General features: G+C 45.2%; 1 protein-coding gene across 1 annotated transcript in view; it reads right to left on the bottom strand.

Annotated features, from left to right (window-relative positions):
• cacna1ba (calcium channel, voltage-dependent, N type, alpha 1B subunit, a) overlaps positions 1 to 22,119 on the bottom strand; it is a 621,742-nt gene that overhangs the window by 231,406 nt on the left and 368,217 nt on the right. The window contains exon 8 of the mRNA XM_068012672.1: positions 5,738 to 5,841. Within this exon, the coding sequence (XP_067868773.1) occupies positions 5,738 to 5,841 (104 nt within the window). The remainder of the gene's footprint in view (positions 1 to 5,737; positions 5,842 to 22,119) is intronic.

Genomic DNA, 22,119 nt, shown 5'->3' with positions numbered 1-22,119 from the left:
AACCCGCCTCCAAGAGCTGCTGGCCAATCAGAGGGTCAGCAGCTCAGCAGTACCCACCCCCTCCCCCCCAGGAGCGGTAGCCACTGCCGGTACTGCGGAGGCCTCGGACCCCAGCCCACCAGTGGAACCCCGGAACAGAGGTGAGGCGAGGCGGGGCTACTGGGGCCAGTCCAGAAGGCTCTGCGAGATGGGGTGGTCCAGTCCAGGGGGAAGGGGATCCTGGGGAGTGAATTGGTTCAGAGTAGGGGCAAGCCTGCAGGCAGGACACCTTACAAGGCAGCCCCAGCAGCAGTGGGAAGAGGCCCTTAATTGGTCACTTAAGGGCCTCGATTGACCTCTGGGTGGGAAGGCATCATTGGCCGGTCCCGCCTCGGGGGGACTGTAAAATCCTGGCCCTAGATTCTGGTGGTGATCAAGCTGGTGAGGTGCATGTTCATTACTGGAAGGTGGTGGTTGTGTGGAAATATTTAGCACCAGCCACATCTAGCTGCACAAAGTCTTTACTGCACCAGCATTTTTTTTTGTAGTTAATATTAGCATTGTTTTAAATCAAAACCATTCTATGAGTTTCTCTATGTAAAGATGGGAGGAAGATTATAGAAGTTGAAGTTTTACAGTCTAGAAAGAAGGTGGCTAAGGGCAGGGAAGGGCCTCACTGAGATAAAGATTATGCTAATTGGTTTGAGTGAGGCACTTCATGAGCATCACTTCAAATTAAGCCAGGGAGGTAGGGCCAGAGGATGTATACGGAAATTAGTAGCAAGTTAAAACAGTCGTTAGGAAAAAAATGTTTAGGGAAATCTAATATGCAAGATAATATAGGCAATAACGCTGGCTGTATTCAAACTATAATCACAGGCAATGACGGAAGACTTGAAGTTCAGCTTTCTGAATGCATGGTGCCACTGGGGAATCACAATCTGTTAATCACACACATTCAATGACTGTCCCTTTAATGAACTAGAGGTTTGAACGTCAACAAGCCAAATAGTCTTTTCTTGTCCCTGACTTTTCTTATCACACTTTAAGTGAAGCTGATCTAGTTCATCTCCAAGATACAGGCCATCCATTCAGTTGCCTCTGTTGCTTCCCCCACTTCCATTTGCCCACTAAACCACTCCGCAGTCCAATTTCCAGCTGAACACTTGTCTCTCACTCTATTTCTCATTTCTCCTTGCACCCTCCTTCTCCAAGTTCATCTCCATGTAATCTGCCTCCAGATCCCTTGATTCCACTCTCACTAAACTCACAATCATCCAACTTTCTTTCCTGTCCCCCATTTTTAGCTGATATTGTAAATGATTTCCCCTCTTCATGCACTGTCCCCCACCTTTCAAAACTGTTGTCATCACTCCTCCTCAAAATTAATCACCCTCGACCCTTCTGTACTCACTAACTAACCCCCATCTCCAGCCTCTCTTTCCATTCCACGATCATTGAACGTTGTCATTTCTCAGATTCCACCTTTCCCACAATTCTGTTTCAATCCCTCCCACCAGTTTTCCACCCTTCCCAGCATTGAAACGGCCCTACCCAAAAACATAAATGCCATACTCTATGACTGCGGCTATGATCATGATGATCACTCTTCTTCATTGTCCTTGATCTCGATGTAGCCTGCACAAACTTTCCACAGCCATTTGAAGAAAGCACTCGCAATTGGCCACAACATTCTCCTCCAGCACATCTCATCCACTGTCTTACACAAAGGGACTGTCCTTGCATTGTTTCAATCTTAGCTTTGAGATTGCAGCAAGAACATCTCCAGCAGTGGCTCCTCTTACCACCTGTGCATCATCACCTCAAGAGCCTTCCAAGGATCCATACTTCAGCTTCTCCACTTCCTTAACTACATGCTGCCCACTTATGTCATCATTCAAAGCCATGGGGCCAGCTACCACTTGCATGCTAATGACACCAACATTTACTTCACTACCTCTCTGAACCCTTCCACTGCCTCTGCGTTGTCAGGCTACTTATATAATATCCTGTTGTGGATGAGCCATAATTTTCTCCAACTAAACATGGGAAATTCAAAATCATCATCTTTGGTTCCTGCACCAAACTAAGCTGTTAAGAACCATGAGCTGAGCTTTCAACCTCATATCTTCTACAACACAAAGTGTACCTATTTCCATCTCCATGACATTGGCCACCACTGTCCCTACATCCGTCCATCTGTTGCTGAAAGTCTCATTCATGCTTTGGTCACCTTCAGACTTATTTAGTCTGATGCTCCCGTGCTAGAATTCTCACCCTCCACCCAGTATAAACTTTAGCTCACCCAAAACCCTATTGCCTATATCCTATTCTACAACAAGTAGCACCCACCCATCATTCCTGTCCTTGTTAGCCTACATTGGCTCCCAGTCTTCAGCATCTTCACTTTAAAATGTATCAATTTTGTACGTAAATCCATCCAAGGTCTTGCCTCTCTAAGTGGAATGGGACTAAAAGCTCTTTCAAAGTCCTGTCATAAACATGATGGGCTGAATTGCCTCTTTCTGTGCTGTATAATTCTAACCCTGTAACCTTCTCCAGCCATAATATTCACCCCCACATCCTGTTCCTCTGGTGTAAATCCCCTTTCTTTGCCCTACCATGGTTGGAATCAATCAAAATTCAGCTGCTAAAGATTAAACATCAGCCATGCCCTCAGCCACCTATGTCCCACTCTGTGGAAATCCATGCTACCTCTCCTCCTTCTTTAAGATCTCCTTAAAGCCCACCTCTTTGACCAGCCTTTTCATCACTGCTACTAATACAATTCCCACTACTAATAGAGGATGTGTTGCTGTTAACACGATTTGTCTGCTATAAGCAATTGTCAGTTAAGCCATAATAGGTTAAATTTATTCATTTTGATCTCAGTGTTAAGCTTCATTTTGTTGCTCTAACAGACTGAAGCTAGCTAAGATGTTCTCCACAGGTGGAATCAATCAAAATTCAGCTGCTAAAGATTAAACATCAGCCTATGAGCTCATGGCTAGTTTTCATTGTGCATTTCTCTTTTCCTCTCTCCCCCTTCACCACTCTATTTGAATGCCTTTGATGAACTCAATTACTAAGACAAAGGACCAATTTCATAAATACAGGCAATTAACAAGGTGTAAATATAGTGAACAACCTATAGAACTGCTCAAAATGCTGGCTATGTTATACACAACAGTTTTACAATTGACTCTTATGGTACTGGCAAATGGTTCGCACCATTTACACAAAATAGGCAGCTGTCCATGATAAGCATCAGTGGTAGGGATTATATCTCCTTTTTGAGCTTGGCATCCATTTTTTTCCCTTTATATCTGTGAAGCACTTAGGGACATTTTTCTGTTAAAGGCACTCTATGAATGCAACTTGTGGTTGTTGTTTAACAGGCCTCTACATTGTCTAACAAAGGTTCTCACTCTTATTACTGAAGACTGGCCGATATGTCTTATTCGGGAGATTTTAACAGACAGAAAATACTTCATTACCAGTTATTTAAAAAATTATACATTTGGAATGATGTACAAACTAACGATCTAAGTTCAAAACCTGCTCCTAGAAGTGACCTTCGCACTTTGTTCCACCTCACACAATTCCAGAACTTCAAATGTTCCATGCAAAGTTTAGTGAGAGATGGCATCTACTATTTTGTACATCAAAGTGAAGGCTGACAGTGCAGGAGAACATAGCATCAGTACACTTCACATCCTAGTGACAGAAATTTCTATTTTTGTCCAACTTTGTACAGAACTATTCATCTGGACAGTCACAGCACAAGAACAGTGAGAGGAAGGAGGGGCCATTTCTTTAAGCTTTTTAGCAATATGAGATGCTGTGTTCTGGTTTTTGAAGGCTTGATGAAAGGCTAGCACCCTCTCTTTCCAGGGCAGCTCTTCAGCAAAGAACTTCTCCTCATCACATGGTAAATTAAAATAATCCTAATATAATTTCATGTGGTGTACCATGTATAATAGTCTGTAACTGGTGTTCCAATGAAAAGGACTCCCGGTGTTTGACTAGAAATAATGAAAGGGTATTTGGCAGTATCATTATGGAAATCTCATAATAATATACATCTAATGGCATCAGAAAGAGCTTTCACAGAAGGTAACCATTTTGTGGAGCTTCTATAATCCCGACACCCCAGGAGAATCCTTCTTTGGTATTGCTGGAAATAACAAGCCATGCAAAATGAATATAATTTCCACATTAGCTTTACTTACAATGCCTTGACAAAGTCAAATATCAGATAAAAGTGCTGATCCAATGAATGAACTATTACACTTTCATACGATTTGATGTTGAACCTTTGTTACTGTTCAGCAATGATCTGATTTTATGAAGGGTTTATTTTCTTACACACAGGCTTCATAACTACTTATGTGTGTTATATTTTGTTCCTTGTAAGGATACACTCTTTAATCTGTAATTCTTCTGCAGATGTGAGTTTTGTCTGATGGCTGAAATGTAAGCACTAGAATTAGTCACTTCGAGATTACAGGATTTTTACAAAGTCTTTTGCCCATTGCAGAACTTTGCCTGCCCAGAATGCAAAATTGTAAAATTGATCTCGTATGTGAGAGGTTTGCAGTTTCCTTTATTACGTAAAATGTAAACAGAAGTTATTTGATCTAATGTAGATTCCTTCTGAATTGTTAACCTGTTTTTCTCATACAGATACCGATGTTATGATTTCAGATTTCCAAAAGTGAGAATTGGTCTTTTTCATCTCTATTCAGATAAGTAATCCCTTACTCAGGTGTTTTAAAATACATTCTCTGGTCTCAGAGTGTGGTTGTCACTAGCAAGGTCAGCATTTATTGCCCATCCCCGCCTACTCTTGAGAAAGTGGTGGTGAGGCTTCTTCTTGAACTCCTGCAGTCAATGTGATATGGTGAAGGCACTCCCAAAGTGTTATTCGGTAGGAAGTTCCAGGATTTTGACCCAACGATGATGAAGGAATGGTGATATACATCCAACTTGGGATGGTGTGTGACTTGGATGGGAACCTGGATGTCACGGAGTTCACATGTGCCTTCTGCCTTTGCCCTTCTAGATGGTAGAAAGTGCAGGTTTGGGAGATGCTGTTGAAGAAGCATCATCTCAAATATCCATTACCTTCAGCTTTTCCTTCTGCTCATAGGCTTCAGGCTTTTAAAATACAAGCTTAACACAAGTTAATGATTACTTCCTAATTTATTGTCTACTCTTTTTGACTTTGGTCGTGTCTGTGAACGAGCTATGGCTCATCGCCCAAGTTTCTCTCTTTTTTTTAAAAAAGAAAAAAAATCAATGTGTGAGGAAAATAAATTTAAATGGAGAGGAGGCTAAAATATTTCTACATTGTTTGGACCTGTAAGTCTCTTGGTGTACAGAAAGCTGAGAGTTTAATTTCACAGTTGCAAATTGCACTGAAAATAACAGAAAGCAACGCCCTGCAAGATGTTTTGTGCTTTTTAATGCAAATTAACAGCATTTCCGACAGTGTCACGCCTGAACAAGCAAGCTTCCATCCAAATGCCAACTCATCAGTATAGTGTCCCTGATGAGATTGATCACAGTACATTTTCAGCTGCTGCTTCACCTTTCTCAGTGAAGTGAAGGTATTGCTGACAGTCAGAGGCTCAACACAAAATTAATTTTTATTTAGCAATGATTATTCCACCATCAAGAGGCTGCTGTCACATCCTGGTATTTGCTATGCTCCAAGATATATTAATTGGTGATTTAGAAATTTCCATTCACTTACCCTGACAAAACACCCAAAACAAGGTTGAGCATGAAGAAAGATCCGATGATGATCAAAGGGATGAAATATAACCAATTCCAGGTGTTCCCCGAGGCATCATTTGCCTGTCAAATGAATAGCAAAGACAGAACTCCAGTGAAATGGGAGAACAGGCAAATTACATCTGTATAGTCAGCTCATTTTGGCTGCAAAATTGAATGAAACAGAATTGAATAAGACAACTGCATACTTAAAAACAACTGAATTTGTACAAAAATGTTGTTAGTTTGTTAGCATTAACTATATATACCTCATCATTAAATACTGCTATTATTGCACAATTTAAATGCAACATGTCATTTATTGTTTGCAATATCTGAAAATATTAGCAGTCATTCCAATATTATGACAAAAGACCATTTGGCCCATCTACCTCAAAGCTCCTAAAAGCAATTCTTATTGGATGTTTGTTTAGAGCAGATTCCAGCAGGCTGGCATTCGTGGCCCAGTTCATGTTCCTCAGCCATGCCTTTGATTCACTAAAAAAGGCCAAGCAGAGGTGGCAGATGTACTGTTACCCACACTGCTAAACTTGACTCCTTTATCCCAGCTGGAGAATTTGTCGATCCAGCTTTTTGTTAATCCTCAATTTTACCACCTAAATAAAGGAACTGGATTTAGTAGCGTAAATACTGGGAACCAGCTCACAGGTGCCAATGCCCAGTAATCAAACTTAAACAATTGCTGGTATAAAATCAGTCAACTCTCCCAATTTAGCATCCAACTACATTTTCAACACCCTTGTGGTTCTTGCCTCTGTTAGGTTGCCTGCTATGATATGACTCATACAATAACAATTACATAAAGCTGTGAATTAAACTGAAGGTAAGTTGAAGACTCTGCTCATCACATCAATGGTGAAACAAGTTACAGCAGCAACCAAATCTGACGATACTAGGGAGCTGAACAAGTGTTCCAATTATAACAGGGTAATCTGAAGTCTTTGAAAATGAGGCAAGAAGTTGGTGGCAGGTACAGGACCCACTTTCACCACTATGGTATTAGGAATATTAACATAACATGCCCGTAACAGCTCTTCGCATTTGTGTTTCACGTTACAAAAGTCAGCTTTACACAAATCCCAATACAATGTATAATGCATAATCCAAATAATCTCACGAAGGACACCAACTGCTGATGTCTAATCTATACAGCGCATTTGGTGTTGGTGTGGTGCAAAATTGATCATAATATAATTGTTGGATCAAACGCACTTGGAGTTTTACAACCACTGAAGACCTTTGAAGGAGTTTTATGCTCTTCCCCATGGCGTGTTTGGAGGTGGGAAGAGCATAAAATCGGGTGGGATGGTGGCGGGGGGACCCCGCTACCTTCCTGCCTCCACCAAAAGTTGTCCATGGCGGGAAGGCCCAATTAAGGGCCTCATCCCATCACCACAATTAGCTGTGTGGCAGGTGGCCTTGTTGCTGGACGGGAAGCACGGCACGAAAAAGTTTGCTTCCCGGCTCTGGGGGTGGAGGGAGTGGGGCGGGGGGGGTCCCTTGTTAAAAGGCACAGTGCCTGAACAAGGGACCCAGCATCAGGAAAGGGGGGGGCCACTGAAAGCCACAGCACTGCTGTTGCTAATAACCCCCACACACCCTTTCCCCATGACCCCCATCCCATGAGACCCCTCCTGCCCTGACCTACCTGTGTCCTGGGTCCAGTGACGCACCTGGGCCTCGGGTAGGTGCCACCACATCCGCAGTGATTGGCCAGCAGGTCTCCAAGGGTGGGACGTCTGTTGCCAGAGTCCATGATCCCATTGGAGGCCTGCCACTGTCCAGATAAGTGCCTAACTGGCACTAGATTCGGCAGGCCTTCCACAGAAGAGACGACGCGGGGCTCTCACTGGTGCTTTTGCCAGGTGTTGAGATCCCCGTCGCCAGCATAAAATTCAGGCCCTTGAGATATAAATCCTCTTTTCAGTGATATCATTTCAGATTCTCTTGCACCTTCATGTTTAACAAATCAGTTCATCCAATGTTGTCATCAAGACATTAAAAAAAAGAAACATCAAAGAAGGATTTTACAATCACAACTCTTAGTAGCTGTACTTTTTATAGAAATTTACAGCATGGAAGGAGGCCATTCAGCCCATAGTGAAAACCTTTCTATAAATCAGGTGTTAGCAAACACCTGCAGCTGATACAAGTCTATTTTGAAGTAATCTTCTCACTTACAGGAATTTTGCCAGGTTGTATTTATTCTGGATCATTTATATGATCCCAGACATTTGCCACCTTAGACTTAAGGCAATTAGCTTCTCAAATGACGAGGGAAATATCTTCCTACCATAGGAAAGCTTAGTGTGGTTCATTATCATTTATAAAGAAGTGAATCAACATCAAGGCAATACTTACTATGCTGAACCTTGATTGCACCATTTCCACTGTCCCATTTAACATGCCCCATGGGCCCACAGAAACCTCTTATGTTGAGGCCCATTGTGTTAAAGTATTTTTCAACAAAGTAATTCATGACAACGCTACGTCATCGCCGACATCATCAGGATGCGCCGCGATGTGCACATGCGCAGACGGTCTCATGCCCTTGCCAGGACCGCTTTGCGCATGCGCAGATGACGCGGTACGCACATGCGCAGATGACGCGGTACGCACATGCGCACACGGTCTCCTGATCTCTGCGCTGCGGTCCGGCTTGCCAGGGCTGTTTTGCGCATGCGCAGATGACGTCATCGCGTTACGTCGTCTTCCTCGGGCAACGCGCCAGGTTGGCCTCTGCGCATGCGTCACAGCTTCGGCGCGACTTTTTGAAAGTGGAAGGAGGAGAGGTTTCGTCAGGCATTTTCTCGCATTTTATCTGAATTATTTATTCGTTTTGGAGACTTGCTTCATTTTTATTTGACACAGGAGATTGTTCCAAGGTAAGTTGCTCTGCCTTGGTAAGCTGCTCTGAAAACATTTCTATTGTCTGGGCCACCGCATGTTCTCCAGTCCCTGTCGTGAGTTGCTGTGTGCAGGCAGTACATGTGCTGCAACCTACCGTCTTAACGGTCACTTTCGTTTTTGTAACGTTTTAATGGAGTGCATTCTGTATTTCTTATCTCATCTCATGTTTCTCGTGAGGAGACTGGACTGGCTGCGGCAACAGACTCTCCTCTGGCAGCAAGGACTGGCTGATGAGATGGAGCCATTTATTATGCCCAACAATTGCCCGGAAGCACCTTCGGATGGAGGTGGCCATGCGCTGGACATCAGTCACGTGTCACAAACCCTAGATCCTGAGTGTCTCACCCCCTGGCCTAATGATCTGATGGACCATACATATGCCTGCCTGTTCAAAGCTCTACTTCCCCTACCTGCAGTACCCTCTCCTTGCTGCTCAGTTACACAGTCACCTGTTCCTGCACCCATCAGGGCAGTGCACATGGACACACAGTTACCTGCTCCTACACCCATCAGAGCAGTGGACATGGGCACACAGCCACCTGTTCCTACACCCATCAGAGCAGTGCACATGGGCACACAGTTACCTGCTCCTACACCCATCAGAGCAGTGCACATGGGCACACAGCCACCTGTTTCCCCATCTGCCTTTGAAACAACCATACAGAGCCTTGTGAGACTCTGCAATTGCCAGCTGCTGCCTGTCAAGCAGAGAGGGCGTCCAAAGGGGTCAAGCACTTGGGGAACATTCAGCAAGAAGAGACTGAGCACTAAAAGAAACAAGCATGCCATGTCCAGTGGTAGCAGAAATGTGAATGCTCTTGCTGTGAACACAACTGGTGATAGTAGTAGGCAGGATTAAATGGGAATGGATGGAAAGACGCACGAGTAACATAACCACTAGCAGGGAACTGCTGGGCTAAATGGCCAGCTTTATGTTCATAGCCCAAAAGAAATGTGCTTCTTTTCCAGCATCCTCACATCATTCATGTTTTCCCTGAGAGCAGCATTGAACCATCACGAGATAGGGGCAGTAACATCATCCTGCCTCCTACAGCTGAGGTGGGTACTAAGTGATTCATTGGCGGTGTTATCAGTACATGCCTTTACCGCAGAACACAAAGCATGCTCAACAGTAATTTCATTGGAGGGAGGGAAGCTCTGACACTGATGTTCTTTCCTTATTTCCTTTCATGTAAAACGTGCCCTTGAGAAAACAATCCTTGACACTTAAGGACGGCATTCAAGCAAAGGAGGCAGTGCGGGAGAGGACGAAAGGATGTGCTGATTCCTGCATCTGAGGTGGGTAATAAGTGCTTCATTGGCGACATTATCAATTGGTGCCTTCAATGCAGAACTTAAAAAGGTGTGCACAACAGTAATTTCAGTGGATGGACGGAGGCAAGCTCTGACTCTGATTTGCTTTATTTCTTTTCATGTAAATCATGCCGTCGAGAAAACAAGACCGCATTTGTTGACAACGCGATCCTTGAGAGTTAAGGTCAGCATTCAAGCAACTAAGGCAACTGGATCATGCTGCGGAGCTGGTCACGATGTGGAAAGGAACATTGCATTTATGGATGAATTGGGAGTGCACATTGGGATGCGTTTGGGGAACATTCAACAAGAATAGACTGAGCTCAGACTCTTGTGACTTTGCCTTCTTCACATGGACAATACAGTAGTGGAATAGAGAGCCAAGCGTTCATTCACCACAAGGCTCTCCAGGAACAATCTCTTTAGCTGTGCATAGCAGAGACTCGGCCTGTCTGTCTAACGGGAATGCTGGAGACACAACACTCATGTACCCATGCACAGCAGTGCCTCGGATGCTTAATGAACTTAATAAAACTTCTCAATAATTAACCCCAGAATTGTTGAGGCTTTGTTTTGCATGCTATTTCCCCGACTTTGCAACTGCACTTCAGATATTCAACTGTGGTGGAGGGGTGGAGGTAGGGGGGTAGAGGGAGGGGTGTTGGTAGGGGGGTAGAGGGAGAGGTGGAGGTAGGGGGTAGATGGAGAGGGGGGAGGGGCGGGGAGAGCAGGGAGGGGTGGGGAGAGGGAGCATGCAAAATGCAGGGACCAGACAGTTGCAATGCCCCCCCACTCTCCCCCAGTCCCCCACTCCCGCTATTCCTCCCCACCCCTCCCTCTCTTCCCCCCCCACCCCCACCCCTCCCTCTCTTCCCCCCCCACCCCTCCCTCTCTTCCCCCCCACCCCTCCCTCCTCTCTTTTCCACCCCCCTCCCTCCCTCCTCTCTTCTCCCCCCTCCCTCCTCTCTTTTTCCCCCCACTCCCTCCTCTCTTTCCCCCCCTCCCTCCCTCCTCTCTTTTTCCCCCCCTCCCTCCCTCCTCTCTTTCCCCCCCCCTCCCTCCCTCCTCTCTTCCCCCCCTCCCTCCTCTCTTCCCCCCCCTCCCTCCTATCTTTCCCCCCCCCTCCTCTCTTTCCCCCCCCCCACCCCTGACACCCTCAACGCTGCTCTCCCCGGCCCCCGCGCTGCTCTCCCTGGCCCCTGCGCTGCTCTCTCCGGCCCCCGCGCTGCTCTCTCACTCCGGCCATTGTATACTGCCACGTGTTCGTTAGGTTGCCTCTGTGATTCTTTGAGCAGCGCCATCTTTAGTCCTGGCAGCTGCAACAGTCGCAATCTGTGACGTTTTCATGGCACATGCTGTATTTGCGCATGTGCCAAAACAGCGCCACCTACCGTTCGCGTTGTCAACAAATGCGGTCATTTTTCAAGTATCTCAATGTAGACATTGCAGCACTTCAGGAGACACGCCTCCCCGCGAGTGGATCTCTAGCAGAGCAAGACTACACCTTCTTCTGGCAGGGCAGGGATCCTGAAGAACCAAGACAGCATGGAGTGGGCTTTGCCATCAGAAACTCCTTGCTAAGCATGATAGAGCATCCCTCAAATGGCTCGGAACGCATTCTGTCCATCCAACTGCTCACCACCTCTGGCCCAGTACACCTATTCAGCATCTATGCTCCAACACTCTGCTCCCCACCTGAAGCTAAAGATCAGTTCTACGAGGAACTCCATAACATCATTAGCAGCATCCCCAACACCGAACATCTATTCCTGCTGGGGGACTTTAATGCCAGGGTTGGGGCCGACCATGACTCATGGCCCTCCTGCCTTGGGCGCTATGGCGTTGGAAGGATGAATGAGATCGGGCAGAGACTGCTTGAGTTGTGTACCTATCATAACCTCTGCATCACCAACTCGTTCTTTCACACTAAACCCGGTCACCAGGTTTCATGGAGGCACCCAAGATCGCGTCGTTGGCTCCAGCTAGACCGCATTGTCACAAGGCGAGCCGTCTTAAACAGTGTTCAAATCACATGCAGCTTCCACAGTGCGAACTGCGACACAGACCACTCCCTGGTGTGCAGCAAGGTTAGACTCAGACCAAAGATGTTGCATCATTCCAAGCAGAAGGGCCACCCGCGCATCAACACGAGCAGAATTTCTCACCCACAGCTGTTAAAAAAATGTCTAAATTCACCTGTGTCAGCCCTTCAAAACACTCCCACAGGGGATGCTGAGACCAAGTGGGCCCACATCAGAGACGCCATCTATGAGTCAGCTTTGACCACCTACGGCAAAAGTGCGAGGAGAAATGCAGACTGGTTTCAACCTCATAATGAAGAGCTGGAACCTGTCATAGCCGCTAAGCGCATTGCACTGTTGAACTACAAGAAAGCCCCCAGCGAGTTAACATCCGTAGCACTTAAATCAGCCAGAAGCACTGCACAAAGAACAGCCAGGCGCTGCGCAAACGACTACTGGCAACACCTATGCAGTCATATTCAGCTGGCCTCAGACACCGGAAACATCAGAGGAATGTATGATGGCATTAAGAGAGCTCTTGGGCCAACCATCAAGAACATCGCCCCCCCCTCAAATCTAAATCAGGGGACATAATCACTGACCAACGCAAACAAATGGACCACTGGGTTGAGCACTACCTAGAACTGTACTCCAGGGAGAATGTTGTCACTGAGACTGCCCTCAATGCAGCCCAACCTCTACCAATCATGGATGAGCTGGACATACAGCCAACCAAATCGGAACTCAGTGATGCCATTGATTCTCTGGCTAGCGGAAAAGCCCCTGGGAAGGACAGTATTACCCCTGAAATAATCAAGAGTGCCAAGCCTGCTATACTCTCAGCACTACATGAACTGCTATGCCTGTGCTGGGACAAGGGAGCAGTACCCCAGGACATGCGCGATGCCAATATCATCACCCTCTATAAAAACAAAGGTGACCTAGGTGACTGCAACAACTTCCGTGGAATCTCCCTGCTCAGCATAGTGGGGAACGTCTTTGCTCGAGTCGCTCTAAACAGGCCCCAGAAGCTGGCCGAGTGCGTCTACCCTGAGGCACAGTGTGGCTTTCGTGCAGAGAGATCGACCGTTGACATGCTGTTCTCCCTTCGTCACATACAGGAGAAATGCCGCAAACAACAGATGCCCCTCTACATTGCTTTCATTGATCTCACCAAAGCCTTTGACCTCGTCAGCAGACGTGGTCTCTTCAGACTACTAGAAAAGATTGGATGCCCACCAAAGCTACTGAGTATCATCACCTCATTCCATGACAATATGAAAGGCATAATTCAACATGGTGGCTCCTCATCAGACCCCTTTCCTACCCTGAGTGGCGTGAAACAGGGCTGTGTTCTCGCACCCACACTTTTTGGGATTTTCTTCTCCCTGCTGCTTTCACATGCGTTCAAGTCCTCGGAAGAAGGAATTTTCCTCCACACAAGATCAGGGGGCAGGTTGTTCAACCTTGCCCGTCTAAGAGCGAAGTCCAAAGTACGGAAAGTCCTCATCAGGGAACTCCTCTTTGCTGACGATGCTGCTTTAACATCTCACATTGAAGAGTGCCTGCAGAGTCTCATTGACAGGTTTGCGGCTGCCTGCAATGAATTTGGCCTAACCATCAGCCTCAAGAAAACGAACATCATGGGGCAGGACGTCAGAAATGCTCCATCCATCAATATTGGCGACCACGCTCTGGAAGTGGTTCAAGAGTTCACCTACCTAGGCTCAACTATCACCAGTAACCTGTCTCTAGATGCAGAAATCAACAAGCGCATGGGAAAGGCTTCCACTGCTATGTCCAGACTGGCCAAGAGAGTGTGGGAAAATGGCGCATTGACACGGAACACAAAAGTCCGAGTGTATCAAGCCTGTGTCCTCAGTACCTTGCTCTATGGCAGCGAGGCCTGGACAACGTATGTCAGCCAAGAGCGACGTCTCAATTCATTCCATCTTCGCTGCCTCTGGAGAATACTTGGCATCAGGTGGCAGGACCATATCTCCAACACAGAAGTCCTCGAGGCGGCCAACATCCCCAGCTTATACACACTACTGAGTCAGCGGCGCTTGAGATGGCTTGCCCATGTGAGCCGCATGGAAGATGGCAGGATCCCCAAAGACACATTGTACAACGAGCTCGCCACTGGTATCAGACCCATCGGCCGTCCATGTCTCCGCTTTAAAGACGTCTGCAAACGCGACATGAAATCCTGTGACATTGATCACAAGTCGTGGGAGTCAGTTGCCAGCGTTCGCCAGAGCTTGCGGGCAGCCATAAAGGCGGGGCTAAAGTGTGGCGAGTCGAAGAGACTTAGCAGTTGGCAGGAAAAAAGACAGAGGCGCAAGGGGAGAGCCAACTGTGTGACAGCCCCGACAATCAAATTTTTCTGCAGCACCTGTGGAAGAGCCTGTCACTCTAGAATTGGCCTTTATTGCCACTCCAGGCGCTGCTCCACACACCATTGACCACCTCCAGGCGCTTACCTATTGTCTCTCGAGATAAGGAGGCCAAAGAAGATTGTGTTAAAATATTTTTTTTATCAAGTTCTGCCTTCATGAATACAATTAGGTTGCCAACAATTTTCTTGGGACTTCAATACTATATATGTCTATCTACAATATTTTGTGCTCCAGCCTTGTGTACGCTTAATACAAAGGAACTTAAGATTCAAACTCAAGGCAAATGGATAACAGCTTTTAAAACAAAGGATCCACAGCTGATAAACCAATCAGTGTGGAACTAAGTCATACAGATGCAAATTTCATCTACAGTCTGTACTGAGGTAGCTATTCTTAGCCAGAGCATCAGCGTGCTAGAAATAGCCTCAACAATCCTTGGCTAAAGAAGCAAAAGAAAACAGCCAAGTTTTCCACTTCCCATCTCTATCTAGTGATCCCTGCTGGAGAGAGTGAGAATGTGGAGTGAGTGAGTGAGTCAGTCAGTCAGTGGGTGAGTGAGCGCGCAGACGTGTGCATGTCAAGAACAGGACTGAGGCTGGCATGATGGTCCCCTCGGTCAAAAAAAAATCATCAAATCACAGCATAGGCTTACACATGACCAATCCATATTTTGATCAGGGAACATAAAGCACCCATGGATCAATACCTCTTCATAATTCAACACCTTCAGGTATAAGAGATCCTGGTCCGATCCCTAAGTACCAACATCCTAATAAGTAGAACTGTATAGTCATTTACAAACCTCTTTGCATTTATTTGCAAGTATTGTGAAATATATACTACTCTGTACAAACCATGTCCTGACAGAAGGCACAACCTTTATATAAAGAAATGCAATACTTGAATCCTCCTTCAATAATAGTCATAATTTGTCCTTGCTAATACAAGGTTTTATCAGAAAACCCACAACCAGTGTAGCAGCTTAACTATTTAATGTCTTTGGCAAGGGACCATCTTATAATATTGAGACATATTTCATATCAACTCAGAGCTCATCAGTTGAAGGATAAAACTGATTTTCAACTGAGGACAGATGAACTTGACAGATGGATCCCTCAATCAGATCATGATAATGCTGAGATTAAAAACTGGATTGAACCATTCAGTAACTGGAGTTTGTTGAGACAGACTAGTGTCTGATGAGCAAGTAAAATATTTGAAATTCAGAAAAAGTTTAAATGGGGCAGGGAATGGTTTCATTATGAAACTTCACATCCAAATGTTACAAAGGTATTTTAATACCGCAATGATTTGTTCTGACACCTCTGCACCGTGCTTAGTAAATCTTCATTTGTTCATCACTTTGCAGGAAAATACTGTCTCATCAAAATTCAAATGAAAATAATATATGTGTACAAAATCTTCAACTTCAGCCTCCAAAGCATTATGGGTGGACCCACACAACATGGACTATAGTGATTCAAGGTGGCACTCACCACCACCATCTCAAGGGCAATTAGGGATGGGCAATAAATGCTGGCCTAGCCAGTGGCGCCCACATCCCAAGAATAAATAAAAAAACATTTCAACCTTCAATCATCCCATATATCCTCAATTTAGCCAAGCAGTAAATACTGCAATTCTTGCATGAGCATATCTATATCCCATCAATATCTTAATGTACAGTTAGTCCTGGAGCTCCTGTGCATACACATCCAGTTCTTTTTAAGTATCCTGCTAGCTTTTGTTGGTGTATATATACATTATGTGTATGTGTGTATATAGGAATAAAAATAACTTGAGTGCCGCATTAGTAGCAACCATTATAAACAAGAAGAAAATCCATTTTTAAAAGAAGTTCAACCAGAGATACCTGGCCTCCTGTTCGTGACAGCCATCTTTGCCAGATGTCCTTGACAAGTAGCTAAAGCATGAGGAACTGTTACTTAAACACAGCTCCCAATGCCCCCAACTACTCCATCAAAAGCAGTAGACAGCAGATAGGAGGAGCTGGGACCTGAAGCAAATCAATGCTGCATAATCTGGGAAATGCAGCAAAGCCTTGACTGGAAGACAACCACACTACCAGATGTTCCTGAATAAAACATTAATTCTAAATTGAAAAGAAGTACACATTGGGGTTGTTATTAGGCAAATCTTCAAGGCTGAGGTTATTGCCTAGTCTTACCTGCAGCAGTCCTTTAAAGATCCTTTAAGCTTCATATTTTGTAGCTGTTTAATTCGATTAAATTCTTTTCCAATAAATTAAATAACATTTATGTAAAGAATTCATGTCAATAGTTCTTAAAATATCACTTTAGTAACTAGCCCATCATAACTTTCAGCAATGCACCAAAGGCTTGCTTTAACACCAAGCAATTAAATTATTTGATGTGTCACATTTTAAAGTGTCAAAGAGACGCTTTTTTTCTCCATTTTTGTGTGTCAGACAGGACAAGTTTGGCAGGAGCATTTCCAGAGCACTGTGATCCTCATGAAGTGGGTGAATATTGAAAGGAATAAAAAGAGGCATTTGGGATGTATCAGAACTTGCATCAGAGTTCTGAGAGTTAAAGTTTAAATACAATCAGTGGATCAGACATCAAAATATCAATTATTTCAAGAGGACTTTTCAGGTGCCCAAAATGTGTTTATTTAACATGCGTTGAATTGGAAAATGAACTCGAGCATATATCCAAACAACACAGAGTTGCACAATATGTGGATTGTTTTCAATTTAGGTACTGACTGAAAATCAGGCCTAGAATAAGTTCAAGTTCTTTCAAAGCAACCTTAACACATTATTATTCTTATGTTGAGAACAGGCACGACTCAAAATCCTTCTTTCTTCATATTCACACCACATTAATCTAAAACAATGCTGTTACATCAATAAATCTTTCATGATTATGTGTAAGGTTTTCAGAAAACTATACTCAGTGCCACAGTCCAATCTACCTTTCTCTGGTCTTACTAGCCCACCATTTTTGATGCTCTTTACCCAGCTCAATTAATGGACTAACAGAGTGATAGAGCATGGAAACCATCACTAAATTCTGTGCCCTCAAGCCTCATGACCATCAAGCTGGCAACCTGCAGGTAGGACAGGCAATGCATCAGCGACGTCAAACAGAAAATCAGGCTGTCCTCAGGGAAGTAAAAAATGGGGTCAGGAAGGGGAGGTGAAGAGGTCAGGAATCAATGGCGGCCCATTACTGGGTAATTGGTGGGTGGTAGCAGCAGTAATTGGTGAATGGCAGTGGCTTCTGTTCTTTGAATGTGCGTTGGGAGGGCAATCCTACTTCTCCTGGCTCGACATTGAGATATATATGTTTTAAAACCTTACCTTGTTGGTTGTGGGTCTCTTTAAGGACCCCTTGTTAGACTGCATGTAGACCTGGTTTTCCTGAATACAACCAGTGCTAGCTACCTTAGGACAAACCAATCTTGCAGTGCCATTGGGCCTTTGATTTGCATATGTTGCAAGCGTGGATGCTGCATGCTAATTTTTTTGGCCTTTACCTGCATGGCAGGTGGTGCATTTCCAGCTCATAATGGGCATGTGCTTCCTACCAGCCATATTGGAGGCCAGTAAGGCCATTTAGTGCCCAAAACACAGGCACCACATGGCCAAATTACCAAGCCTGAATGTTAAATATACTATTAAGTCAAAGCTACTTTATAACATCTTTAAACTGTCAGCAAATCTGTTTGGATGTGGTGTTTAATCTAAGCAATGGTATGGCATATTCCAGAATTATTGATTTTTAAGGGAATATAGGATTCCCACAGGCAAATGATAAAAAGGCTCCACCTCCAGCATGTAATTTCATAAGTTCAATTGAGACTTCCAATTGTGCAGTCTTAGTTTTATGCTTTGCAGTAACTGAATAGTATTGTATTACTACAAAGTACCATGCCAACAATCTAGAATGGGTTGCAGAGCTTGAAATATGATGTTAATGAGAAATCAATTCTCAATTCTGGCAAAGACAATTCTTTGGCCTTCAGCTTTTGATTGATGCTGCAGGTTATTCAGAACATGGAACTCTCTAGGGTGAAAGCCAAAGATTGTTAATCACTACCAACATCATTTGCAAAACTATGCAACCATGCATATCATGTCATCAACCTACTCACTCAGCACCCTGCATTACATGAAAGCAGCTCTCATGCCTACATTTTCCATTGGTCTGCAGAACCAAGTCTCAATTGAAACATGAATCTAATTGTGTTGCTCACTGTGCATTGCACAGAATATTGTTTGAGATATAGCATTACTTGAAAGTCATGAGTTCACATCTTCTTTGGCCTCCTTATCTTGAGAGACAATGGGTAAGCGCCTGGAGGTGGTCAGTGGTGTGTGGAGCAGCGCCTGGAGTGGCGATAAAGGCCAATTCTAGAGTGACAGGCTCTTCCACAGGTGCTGCAGAAAAATTTGATTGTCGGGGCTGTCACACAGTTGGCTCTCCCCTTGCGCCTCTGTCTTTTTTCCTGCCAACTGCTAAATCTCTTCGACTCGCCACACTTTAGCCCCGCCTTTATGGCTGCCCGCCAGCTCTGGCGAACGCTGGCAACTGACTCCCACAACTTGTGATCAATGTCACAGGACTTCATGTCGCATTTGCAGACGTCTTTAAAGCGGAGACATGGACGGCCAGTGGGTGTGATACCAGTGGCGAGCTCGCTGTACAATGTGTCTTTGGGGATCCTGCCATCTTCCATGCGGCTCACATGGCCAAGCCATCTCAAGCGCTGTTGACTCAGTAGTGTGTATAAGCTGGGGATGTTGGCCGCCTCGAGGACTTCTGTGTTGGAGATACGGTCCTGCCACCTGATGCCAAGTATTCTCCGGAGGCAGCGAAGATGGAATGAATTGAGACGTCACTCTTGGCTGACATACGTTGTCCAGGCCTCGCTGCCATAGAGCAAGGTACTGAGGACACAGGCTTGATACACTCGGACTTTTGTGTTCCGTGTCAGTGCCCAATTTTCCCACACTCTCTTGGTCAGTCTGGACATAGCAGTGGAAGCCTTTCCCATGCACTTGTTGATTTCTGCATCTAGAGACAGGTTACTGGTGATAGTTGAGCCTAGGTAGGTGAACTCTTGAACCACTTCCAGAGCGTGGTCGCCAATATTGATGGATAGAGCATTTCTGACGTCCTGCCCCATGATGTTCGTTTTCTTGAGGCTGATGGTTAGGCCAAATTCATTGCAGGCAGCCACAAACCTGTCGATGAGACTCTGCAGGAACTCTTCAGGGTGAGATGTTAAAGCAGCATAGTCAGCAAAGAGGAGTTCCCTGATGAGGACTTTCCGTACTTTGGACTTCGCTCTTAGACGGGCAAGGTTGAACAACCTGCCCCCTGATCTTGTGTGGAGGAAAATTCCTTCTTCCGAGGACTTGAACGCATGTGAAAGCAGCAGGGAGAAGAAAATCCCAAAAAGTGTGGGTGCGAGAAAACAGCCCTGTTTCACGCCACTCAGGATAGGAAAGGGGTCTGATGAGGAGCCACCATGTTGAATTATGCCTTTCATATTGTCATGGAATGAGGTGATGATACTTAGTAGCTTTGGTGGACATCCAATCTTTTCTAGTAGTCTGAAGAGACCACGTCTGCTGACGAGGTCAAAGGCTTTGGTGAGATCAATGAAAGCAATGTAGAGGGGCATCTGTTGTTTGCGGCATTTCTCCTGTATCTGACGAAGGGAGAACAGCATGTCAATGGTTGATCTCTCTGCACGAAAGCCACACTGTGCCTCAGGGTAGATGCGCTCGGCCAGCTTCTGGAGCCTGTTTAAAGCGACTCGAGCAAAGACTTTCCCCACTATGCTGAGCAGGGAGATTCCACGGTAGTTGTTGCAGTCACTGCGGTCACCTTTGTTTTTATAGAGGGTGATGATATTGGCATCGCGCATGTCCTGAGTTGACATAAGCATGCAATTTCTGCTAACGACTCGACTGTAGTGGTATAGGAGGTTGCTTAAAATATCACCACATCCTAGGATCGCAAATACATTCAGCTTTTGGTTTTGTGTGTAAACAATTTGCTGTGTGAAATGCTTAAACTCAAGTAAATAAAGATAAAAAATACTTGTTACACAACCCTTATCATCTGCAGGTTCTGCCAAATAGAAAAGGAATAAAATAGTTGTGATGTATTTCAGCCCCAAGCCACTACAGTTGTTTTTATCTATGACTGCATTATTTGGTATAAATTCCTGCACATATGCTTCTGTCCCAAAGTAGTTTTCTTTCTGGCTTTAAGAAATATAAAGCATATATCCTCCCTTAGCCTTTGCACCAATTGACTCCTCAGCCTTGGTGATTTCAAACCTTCATTTAAGTTTCCTTTGTCCACTCTCCTCTGATGTCTCTGCTATTTTTGTTTTCAGTCATTTCTGGTTTTTATGATTGAAAAAGAAACAATGGCTCAACAGATAAAATAATAATCTAAATAAACACCATGTCTCGTAAAAGCACACACAAGCCCATCAGAAGCTTTTACTATTCCAGGTTTGTATCCTCCTCTCAACTACAGAGAAAATCCTGGTTCGGAAGAGAGCGAGGACCAGATAGGTGAAACCTAATTTAGTGCTTACACCTGAAGCTGCCCCAACCTTCTTCAGGATTTCTTCACTCTTGTGTGGAGGGTGTCTTTAAATTGTAAAGACTTTGGGCTGGATCGTAAGAGCCCGTTGCTGCTCTTGGCGGCAGGCGAAAAAAAATGGCGGCCCACACACGCTGCAGAGTCGCCGTGATCTCCCGCGCAGCAGTTCATTTAAATAGTTGGGGTGGCCCGCCCAATCATGTGGAGGGAGCGGGCTGTCCGATGCCGACAATGGCATCAGCTGCCTGTGCGCAGGTGCTGGCGCCATTTTTAAAGGGCAGAGGACTCAGCCAGCATATTTAAATTTTTCAAGAGGTATCCCCCCAAAATTTAATAAATAAAATTGTAACACCTCTTTCCCACCCCCCCAATAAAAATTAAGTAAGTGTTTTCCCTACTCCCTCCCCCCCCACAAATTTGAATTCTGGCCTTCTGCCAACCAGACTATGCAAAGTTGAAAGCTCACCTCTTCACAGCATTCCCCACACTGATGATGCTTATTTGACCCCGTTTCTCCCCCACCCCCGCCACAATAAAAATCTTAACTCCTCTCCCCCACTAGCATCACACCGCCTTTCCCCAAACGGGGAAGTGAAGGCCCGGGAGTGCATGCCACCCACACTGAAGATGGCAGTGGGCCCAGAAGATTGGAGGTGACTGTATTTAAATTTATTCATCTTATTCATTTACAAATTGAAATTCATGTCCCGTCGCCCAGCGGTGGATGGTGGGGGAGTGGGGGAGGGGCGGCGCCACGGAGCCTTGCCACCCCTGGGAGGATACAGCCGGGCCCTCCCTGCATCGAGCTCTGAGGCGGACCTGCGCTAGCACCATCCTCCAGCCCACCCCCGCCACGGAGCCCAAAATCGGGAGCCCGGTAAAATCCAGCCCTTAGGGAGTAATTTTGACCTTGGGTGATCGTGTAAAAAGGGCCAAAGCAGATCAACAATCCTTTATGTATCTTTCCTGATTTGCATTTCTATTAACTTCAACGGAAATCAAAATTGGGAGAGAAGTTTAATGGGCAGTTGATCCATTATCATCCATTTTACACTATCGGCAAAAGTCAAAATTACCCCCTCA

This window comes from Heterodontus francisci, chromosome 32 (genome assembly GCF_036365525.1).
Source record: "Heterodontus francisci isolate sHetFra1 chromosome 32, sHetFra1.hap1, whole genome shotgun sequence".
NCBI lineage: Eukaryota > Metazoa > Chordata > Chondrichthyes > Heterodontiformes > Heterodontidae > Heterodontus > Heterodontus francisci.
This window is presented reverse-complemented; position numbering and strand designations above follow the sequence as displayed.